Below are 10,111 nucleotides of genomic sequence, written 5' to 3'. Positions count from 1 at the left end.
TATATATATATATATATATATATATATACTGCACATATTCATTCATCTGCTAACGGGGACAGATAGAACAGAACACCAACGCAGATGCACGGGCACCCATCTGCGTAGGGGCAGTTTGAATTACATCGGCAACATACGGCAAGTACAAACGAAGAACCGGAAAATAACACAGCAGAGAGGAAACACACATCACAAACAGAGAGGGAAATAACAAGGCGAAAGTAGAAAGCGGAAGGACAGGGTAGCGGAGCTTAGCCACAATTGTAGGCATAAACCCAAAGGCACACAGGCACACTAGGGCCAGCGCAGATAGGGGGAGACAAAGGTAGACAGAAGGAAAACAAGGCGAGACATGTGGTGACCGCATGATGTGGAAGAGAGAGGCGAGGAGACACCCAGGAAGCTGGACAGACAGACACGATGACAAAGGGTTACAGACAGAGGAGTGAGAGGAACAAAAAGAAAAAAGGAACGAAGGGAAGAGACCGTGAAACACCGACAAAGGCAAGGAACGATGGAAATACACACAAACGGACAAGGTGAAGAAAAGAATATGGAATGGGTGTCATCACACCTCAAGGCCCAGGCCTTTGACTGGAGTTTGCGGTCATCCAGCAGCTTCTTCGATTGTGGTGCAGGCACCTCGACCTTAGGCTGCAGCTGCCCTACGGTGTATATACAGCAGTTCTCAGCGCTCCCCAACACGGTTGCTCTGCTGTTGCTGCTGCTGTAGCTGCTGAAGCAAGTCGGGTAGGCAGAAATGGCTTGCGGTGGAAACACCATAGGCCTCAAGAAGTGCTGCACCAGCAGGAGCGCACAATACAACACAAATGATGTTAGACTTCATCCGCTTGTTGATTCGGATGTGAATGAGTGACAGAACTGGGCGCCTGTTTAGTGTATCAACCGCACAAGCATTGGTGTTGAATGCTTTTGACGTGTCTCAGCTGCTCGAGGAGAGTTGTATGGCATGCTGTACTCGTGTATCGTGCTCAGTGGTGTGTCCAACACAGCGTTTTTATGTTGGTTCAGCGTCTGTTAAGATATCGAAGCAGATACACGGAACGGGAAACGCCTATTCGAGAGTATGCTGGGCTTTCGCTGCCCTGCCCACGAATATGCGCCGCTGGTTGCATGCAACTTCTGTTCGGTGATCTGAGCAGCGTCTGTCCGTCAGAGTATGAACAGCAGACTAACTTTCCATCCGTCTTTCGTCTTTCTGCGGATGAGAAGGAAATCGCCTCTTCGGGGGTCGTTGAAGCGGCCCTCCTCCTTCAGAGGCGACATTGGGTTTTGAGGATGCGGGAACAACAGGGCCGTAAACAGAGGACAGTCCACCACTGCCTGCCCCTCTCCTGCACAGCAGCATCAGCAGGAGCAGTTGCTGCACTGCAGCGGATAGGGCGATGACACAGGAAACCGCCCAAGCAGCAATGGCGCAAGCTGCTCCCACATCAGGCAGAGCATCCGACAAATGTAGTAGCAGCAGCAGTTGCACACGAGACGTGCCTGGTTCAAGAGGAATGTATGTCCCAAAAATTGTAGGCGCCTTTTCGTTTCGTTCCACCAAACGCAAACCTCCGAAAGTACCTAGAGACCCCTGCATCAGCAACAGCAGCCGTAATAGTGGGAAGGGAGGCCGACGTCATCGTAAAACGCAATAGCAGCCGTAAGAAAAGGCGCAGCTGCCGCAGCATCAGCATCACGCTAGAAGCAGCCGCAAACCCCGCAGCAGGATGTGGCGCCCCTGGGGTGTACCTGGAGTCTTTCTTCCTCTCTGCGTATTGCATCTTCATTGCTGCTGCTGCTGCCGGCGTGTGTAGCCTGCAGCGGCCGGACATATCGGCGGATTCGGATGGCCATGCCAGCGTTATTAATGATGAAGGGCTGCTGTTCCGTGTGCTCGAATACGACAAAAGGGCAGTCATCGCTCAGCGTCAAATCACCAGCATCGTGGAAACAGACACTTGGGTGCTGCGCAGAAGAGGAAGAATCCTCAAAACCTGAAGATCCCCCAAAGGCCACTGACTCCGCGTTGCGCCGCAACACCTCGCTGCTGAAAGGTGGCCTGCGGATGCAGTAGACATCGGAGAAAATGAAAGACGCAAATTGGAGTGAAGAAAGTGCGAAAACGGCGAATGAAATCACTGTAAATCAGTACACAAACTGAAAACAACACAACGAGAAGCAACAACATCAACGTTGCACACAACAGGCTGAGAAGCAACAAAATCAACGACGGACACACAAGATCAACTTAAATAACGCCATGCTAGCTGGTCCACAGAAAGCCAGACGCAATTGAGCCAGGGCACATCAAATGAGACCACAAGTGTCGCGGAAAAGAGCAAAAAGGGCCTGGATACAGATGCCACTAAATAGGAAAAACAGAACGGACTCGTCAGGGGGCCGAAGGAGCACAGGACATGGCACAGGGAGGGAAGGCGAGGACAACAGAGGGAGCAAGAAGGGGCGGAGGCAGACAAAAAACAGGAAACAGATCGAAGACAGGCAAGCGTGTACAGAAACCGAGAGAGCAAGGCTAAGGACAACATGAAGGAGAAAGACAAACAGGACAAAGACCGACCCCACGGTGCCAACGAAAACAAGTGAGGAGTAGGGCAGACAGAGCAAAGGTTCACGGATACACGAAAAGGGGAGGAAACAGGCAGAAGCAGACTGCTGAAGGGGCACTCACAAGACAATCCACGGTCTGTCTGCATTATTAGCCGAAGACCGTTTCCTTGAAATATTCGCGAAAGACATCCGCAAATCCGGACGATGAAATCGAAACATCGCAACCCGCGCCCGACGCCCAGCCACCGGAGACGCCCCGTACAGCTGCAGCGCCGTTTTCGCATGCAGCAGCGGAGCCCCCCCTGCAGCAGCAGTAGCACGAACCGAGGCAGTAAGAGGAGAAGAAACAGTGGAAACCGTCGGAGCAGGACAGGCTGCTGCGCACCACCAGTATGAGCAGAGGTTCGGTGTAGCAACTGCTACACGAGCAAGGGCAGCAGGAAAGGCACCAAGCCTACTGGCAACAGCACAAATAGCACATGGCAGAGAGAGTATGTGGGTGGAGACTTGCCTCTAGCCGTTTGTGTGAATTCGCGTTGGTGAATTTGCCTTTTTGCGTAGTCCCCATCGAAAGAGACATTCAAGTGGCGCAGCAGCTGCGTCTGAGCCCCTCCACCAAACTCTGCTGCAGTCAGCAGGAATTCTTGCAGCGGATTCCGCATGTGAAATTCCCGCCGGAGGTCCTGCAGCAGAAACTCAAGGGAAAGGAGGAGATATTTCTGGCTGCCTTTCAAGACAAACCCCACAACCACAAACACACCCTCAACTCAAGCATTACCCCAAAACATATTCACCCCACAACACACCGCCTTATAACCCAAACGCCTACACCACATAACGCATGCAACTCCATAAAAATGCATTTAGGGCTTAGGTGCACAAGCTAATGCCAATGGATATACACTGGTGGAAAGAACGTTGCCCAAGCAAACAAGACTGGAAATGCAATACATCCATTCACGAAATTTCAGGAGGGAACGCACAAAGGGGTTAACGAGAAATATCCACATCAACAAAGCTCCGAAGGCAGTAAACAGCAGCAACAGAGGCAGCCAGACCAACGGAGAAATAGCCTCAGCACCACTACCCACAGCAGCAGCAGAAGCTGTAACGAAAACGAAAGCAGCAACGGGAACAGCAACGCAAAGCAGCACTAACATCACCAGACCGAGGAACTCTAGCAGTAGCAGCGGCAGTAGCACGAGCTACTGCAGCGACGCGTCTTACTTCTGCTGCAGCTAAGGCCCTGAGTTCATACGCGCTTTTCCCCTGCTTCACCAATTCAATTCTCCTCTGTTTGTCAATCTTTAGCACCTCTTGCTTGGCTCGCCTCCGCATCTTCTGCAACTGAGCCCTGCTTGGGCCAGTTCCTTCTGCTGTTGCTGCTGCGGCTGCTGCTACTTCGCTCCCCACACCCGGGCCACCGGCCCCTACCTTGAGCCCACTGGCTCCGCCTCCGCCGCCCGCTCCTAGGGGAGTCCCCGCCAAATCTTCTCCCTCCTCATGACCCAACTGTATCAACAGCACCGTAGCAGTGCAAGCACACGCATATTCCTTGGATGGCAAGAGGAATGGAGAGTGCAATTCAACAATGCAGCACATTTGTGTCCGTGACTTGCCCTAAACCCTAGAACTTGCATCTAAACCCTAGACCCTCAACATCAAATGCACACCTCCATGCTCGCGGCCATTGAAGCAGAGCTATCATTAAGGTCGAGAAAAAAGCAGCGCAGAAGCTGCTGTCGTCGCTGCACCAGCCGCTGCTGTTGCAGCTTTGCTGCCCATATACTGGCCCACTCGAAGACCAGGCCTGAGCAGCGGTCCCGATCACTGCTACTGCTATCGTTTTGAAGGGCAGAATGCCGTCTGCGCCGGTCGATCCCGTCTTGGAGCCGCAGCAGCCGCTGCTGCTGCTGTTGCTGCGGCAGCTGGAGGAGTACTTGCGGTTGCGGTCGCTGAGAAGCAGCGGCGGCGCCAATGCTGGGGGCAATGACAGTTGAAAATGGGCTCAGATAGCACACAGAAGGCGTCGCCAGAAGCAACAGCAAAAACCGTTGCCCTTGCTGCTGATGGAGCAGTACTTGCGTCTCCCTAAACGAAAGAGCCAGCTGCTGCTGCTGCTGCACGCCCGACTTGTTGCTGCAGAAACGCAGAAAGAACACGACAAACAATAAGTTCAGAGTCAGTGAAGAGAGGGTCGACCTTTAGCGGGGTTCACGGATTAGGGCTCTCCGTCAGGGATTTACACGGCTCACTGTACAGCGGCTGTCGCACTCCTCTCCAACTCCGCCAAAAGATCTCTACGCGTTGCTGCTTCCTCTTCCGCTGCTGCTGCTGCCGCCGCTGCTGCCCTTTCTCGCTGCCTCTCTGGATCGCGGCCCCCTTCTAGGTGCTCCGCTGCTCCATCTGCTGTTGTTTCACCTGCTGCTCCTCCTACTGCGTCGCTTTCCTTCCACGCCAGAGCGGCAAAACCCTGGGCCAGCACAAAGCTGCTGCTTCCTGGAAGTTCACCCCACAGCATGCCTTGGACAAATGCGTTCTCTGCTGTTGCAGCAGCTGCTGCTGCCACCGCCTCGGCTTCTGCCGCTGCTGCACCAGGTGGCCCTCGAGGCACCCCTGCAGCAACTGACGCTCCTGCTCCAGCGGCTACAGCTCCTTCTCCAGCAACTCCCAGAGAATGCGTCCGCATTCCGTGAAGTTGCTGCTGTTGCCGTTGTGGGTGGCGCTCAGCACCAGCTGCAGCGGCAGCGTGTGGGTCGTCTACATCCACATCGTCGAATTCAAATTCTTGATCTAAATCTCCCGTTGCTTGCTGCACTGAAGGCTGTCGGTGCTGTTGCTGCTGCTGTACTGCCGAACGGCGCCCACCCTGATTGTAACCGTCACGTTGCATCGAATGGGCCTCTGATGTAACAGCAGGCATTCTGGGCGTTGCCGCTGCTGTTGTTGTTGCTGCAGGGGTTTCAGGGGAGTCAGGCAGTGCGAAAAGCGCATAGTCCTCAGCACCATTGTTTGCAGTTGCTGCTACTGGCGTCGCTGTTTCCGTTGCTGCTGCCGTGGCTTCTTCGGCGGCAGCATCCGCTACAACACTCTCTAAAGCATCTTCTAAAGCGTTATCCAGCTCCCATTCCTCATCCGCGTCGGCTCCCTGATTTACTTCTGCCATTGCTGGTGTCTCCCCTGCTGCTGTTGTCGTTGCTATCTTTACTGCTGATGTTGCTGGCGCTGCTTCTGTTGTGGTTTCTGTTGCGGCTGCTGCTGCTTTAATGTCCTGCCGATTGCCTGTTTTCTCGTTGTCTGGAGCGGCTGTTGCATCGTTACTGCCATCCCAGCCCCCGTTGTGTTCGGTAGCAGCCGAAACTGCTGTTTCAGCTGCAGCTGTTGTTACGGCATCGCCGGTGTGTACGCCAACGGCGGCGCTGTCACTAGCAGCTGCCACAACAGCTCCTTGTCTTGCCGCTGGTGTTACTGTTGCTGCTTCACCGTCTTCTGTATCGCTGTCAACCTCCTCAATCCCCACGCGGCAGTTTTCCAAGTGGCAGAAGCTGCAGCAGCAGCTGCTGCTACCGCAGCCTCTACCCCTTCTCGTCCCTCCTGGTAGAAAGCAGCAGCAAAACGGCATCCCCAGCGAACCCAACGTAAAGCCATGCTGTCCCTGTTGTTGCTGCTGCTGCCAAGCGTTGTAAGGAAAGATGTCATCAGGGTTATTGAGCATTGCCGCACACAGCCAACTGCCGCTGCTGCTGGCACTGCTACTGCCCGGGCACTGTTGTTCTTGGACATGCTGCTGTTGCCGCAGCAGCAACTCAGCCTCTACAGCAGACGCCTGCTGCTGGAGCGCCCGAAGGCTGGAGGCAAGCTGCAACAGCAGCAACGGTACCTGCCTTTGAAGATGAGGCGGTAGCACCAGCAACAGCTTCGTGCTCTCCTCTACTTCCGGCGGTAAGTCCGTAACTGGCTGTTGTTGCTGGTGCGACTGCTGCTGCGATCCCCGCACTAACTGCCCCAGAAGAATGCAGTTGTTGCTGCTCTGCCGCTTCTGCTGCAGCAGCCAGCTGCGTTCAGAGATCCACAGAACGTCGCTACTGCTGCTGCTTCTGAACGCGGAAGCTCCCGAAGTGATGCTGGTATTGCTCTGCAGGAGATGAATCGGTAGGTTCTGTAAGCACCGTCCCCTTGGTGGTGCTGCTGCCTTCGCTGCTGTGTTACCGGCGACAGAAAGGCAACTGACGGTAGGCAGCAGCAATGGCAGCACCGAGCCGACAACTGAAAAACAGTCTGCAGCAGCACACAAGACCCCAAACCCAAACTGCAAGGTTTCACAACTTATAGCCTAATTCCGGACCCCTTAGCCCCAAAACATAAAACCTAGAACCTCAACACACTGGAGGAGAGTAGGCTGATATGGGAAAGAATATCACGGCCTTCAGAAATACTTAGGGTTTATGGTTTACGCTCTAGTGTTTGAAACCTGGGGGCAGCTGGAGGGAAACTTGGGCATCGAGGGGATAAGACAGGAAGAAAAACTCCGCGTGCATGTTATCGATCCAGCTGCTGCAACCTCCCTTCAGAAAAAGCTGCTGGTGCTGCCTCCTGCGGGCTGCTGCTGTTGCGGCTAGGATTCTACTCCTTCTGTTTCTCCTGTTGCTCTCGTCTGCAGCAGGAGCCGCGGTTGCTTCGGGTGCAGTTGGTGCCTCATCTCCTGCAACTTCTGCTCCCACCGCCGTTGCCTCGCTAGCTTTGCTTCCACTGCTCCTGCTGCTCCATATGGAAGCTTGATTGAGACTCTGAGTCTTGAAGACACACAGGGTCGGCTCTGTCCTGGCAAAGGGGGGGCGACTTGCTGCAGCAGCAGCAGCCGCTGCAGCAGCTGCTGCTGTTGCTGCTGCTGGGCACTCTTCAGGGTAGAGGTAATCCAAGATATGGCGCGTGTTACTGAGATTGAAGCCATTGCTACTGTTACTGCTGTTGTTGCTGCGCGGGTCCGAGGGAGAGGCCCTCGAGGCGCCCACTCCTCGAGTCCGGCGGGACTCCGCCAGCATTGGCGTCCTTGTTGCCTCGACCGGTATTAGCTGTAAAGATGCTCATGCTGGTGCGCCGTTGCTGTTGCTGCCGCCGCTGTTGCGGCTGCTGCTCTTGCAGCCGACGCAAAACTACTTGCCGCGGCTTTCGTGGCGAGAGCTGCCGCAGCCGCTGTTGCCGCTGTCGCAGTGTCTGCTGATTGTGCTCTATCTTACATAAAGGCGAAGTGGGGTTGCCCCTGAAGAACCGATTGGGCCAGGAACACGAAAGCCAATATTCTAAACCCAAAGCGCGCTGATTACCGTGCCCATGAATGGCATAGCCTGGGCTCCGGCCACTTCCTGCTGACAATGGAACAACAACATAGGAGGAGGCAAGAAAAGGAGCAGCAGTTACTGCTGCTCCAGGAATAGCAGAAGAAACAGCAGCAGCAACAGGAACTTGAGCGAGGGCCCCAGGGCCCCCTACCTCCTCTCTTGTGGAGTGGACTGGGCAGTAGACTGGCTAGAGCTGCATAAAAAGTCGTCAGCCTAAGAAATAAAGTATAAAATCCAGGTTTAGGATCTATGAAGTTTGGGGATTAAAGCTGATGGTTTAGGACCAGGGGTCTAGTGCTTGGGACCTTTGGTTCGAAGCCGTGTGGCAGTGAACATCCCGATTTGGGCGGATACACCTAAGCTGTAATCCATAAATTCTGAAACCTTCAGAGACTAGCGAATTCATATATTCTGCCGGCTTCAAGTTGAGCCGTAAACCCTAAGCCCTAGACCTAAACCCTGAATCCTCGAGCGCGCTGGCGTAGCGTTGCGTTGTTATATCTACTCGGAGGTGTACATGCATCGAATTGGCTTCTGATGTTTTGCTTCTAGTAGATATAGTTAGCAAGAGAAACTATTCACATGAAGCAGTTGCAAACATTGTCGGCGTGTTCTTTTTTCGTCGTCCAGTGTCTCAGGTTGGTGCTGCTCTGCTGCTGATGGCACTGCACTGCATCCCCCCTGTCTTCACCTCTCTTCTCGTTAGCCTTCTTGTCTCCCAGGATCCCACTTCTGTCCTGCTACTGCTACTGCATTTCAGTGCTTATCTCTTTCATCTTCCTTCCCTGCGGCGGCCTATCGGTGTTATGCTGCTGCTCTATGTGACGCTTGCCCCCGTTTACTTACCATCGTCTTAAGTATGAATTTACGTTGTCTGCTCGTTTGCCTGTTTCATCCGTTAAGCATTGGCCTCATCGCCATTTCCCCACAAGTGCAGACGACCTAGGGCCCATGGGGATCATGAGCATTCCCAGTCTATCCCGTTTCGAACCTCCACTTTCTACCGTACCATTCATAGAAGCTGAACTCTAAAGCCGTGCGGACTCAGTAAGGATCTGCATGCCAGTGCCCACCATCCCGCTAAAACATAGATCGCAAATCCAGGGTGCTGCAGCTGCATGATGCAGAAGCCACCAAGGAGACTTCCGGGACCCAAGCCCATTTGGTTATAAGGTTGCATACAGTCTCCAGAATGACGGGCTGGATTTAACATTCGTTAGGGCTCCCATTAAAAGACGAACAATCTCCGTGTAAAGCCCTTTTGTCCGTTCGTGAGTTGCACGCACAGCAAAAGATTCTCAAATATGCAGGTCCTCAGATGTGCAAACAACTCCTACACACATCATCTTTTTCTCGCCTACCTATACGGCGATTAAGATAGAACAAAAAACTGAGGAAAAAATAATTGAGGTGTATGAATACCCTCTGTGTGCAGGCCGCCTTTCGCCTGCAATGAATATATTTGAAACGTACGCGTATGTACAATTTATGTATTTTAACTGTAGTGTGTGAAAGTCTCAGAGAAGCCAAGTGGCTAATTCATGTCTTACATCCTCCCAGAAACCTGCTGCTGCTGCAGCCTCAACTGCTCCACCTGGTGGAGTTCTTGCTGCTGCGGTTGATGCTCGTGAGGTTGCTCCTTCTCAGGTAGCAGAGGATGAGAGGTATGGCTGTTTGATGAATTATTCTTGTCCAATGCGTCGAAAGGGATCTTGCAGAAAGCCTCCGTCCCCGTAACCCACCTGAACCCCAGAACAGACTGCTGTAGAAGCAGCCCATACACCCCCTGACAAACAATGCAACTCAAAATACACCTCAAACATGTGAATCCAAAGTTGGAAGCAAAAGCAAAGAAGTGAAAGGCACAAGCAGCAGGACCGGCTGTCTTAGCAGCAGCGGACCCGGCAGTACCAGCAACGGTAGAAGGGCCAGCAGCCGCAGTCTCAGTAGGAGCTCACATAATCACTTGTGTATGCAGCAAGAGGGCCATCAGATGAGAGGATGTAAGGCCAACCTGAGAACACGCAAAACCTAAGGCGTAAACGCTTAACCCGACTGAAGCAACGGGCCCAAAACGGCACTACAGGCACACACATATACGCATATTTATATAGAAAAATGCATACATATAAGTATAGAAATAAACAAAAAAGGCGCATCAACCGACGAGAAATGCATTATATATATAATATATA

General features: G+C 53.1%; 2 protein-coding genes across 2 annotated transcripts; both read right to left on the bottom strand.

Moving 5' to 3' along the window:
- Positions 1–688: 688 nt before the first annotated feature.
- EMWEY_00050780 (hypothetical protein) lies at positions 689–7,619 on the bottom strand (the record flags this gene model as incomplete). The annotated part of the gene is made up of 9 exons (XM_013479646.1): positions 689–798; positions 1,198–1,600; positions 1,759–2,068; positions 2,699–2,879; positions 3,194–3,304; positions 3,741–4,089; positions 4,251–4,716; positions 4,833–6,855; positions 7,049–7,619. The coding sequence occupies 9 exons, from the start codon at positions 7,617–7,619 to the stop codon at positions 689–691; spliced, it is 4,524 nt and encodes a 1,507-aa protein (XP_013335100.1).
- Positions 7,620–9,462: 1,843 nt separating this feature from the next.
- Positions 9,463–9,930, bottom strand: EMWEY_00050770 (hypothetical protein; the record flags this gene model as incomplete). The annotated part of the gene is made up of 2 exons (XM_013479645.1): positions 9,463–9,702; positions 9,875–9,930. Coding segments are annotated over 2 exons (296 nt in total), but the record flags the coding sequence as incomplete, so codon positions are not given.
- Positions 9,931–10,111: the final 181 nt, after the last annotated feature.

This window comes from Eimeria maxima, genomic scaffold, assembly GCF_000499605.1.
Source record: "Eimeria maxima Weybridge genomic scaffold, Emw_scaff1264, whole genome shotgun sequence".
Taxonomy (NCBI): Eukaryota; Apicomplexa; class Conoidasida; order Eucoccidiorida; family Eimeriidae; genus Eimeria; species Eimeria maxima.
Note: the sequence above shows the minus strand (reverse complement) of the source record. Positions and strands in the feature narration are given on the sequence as shown.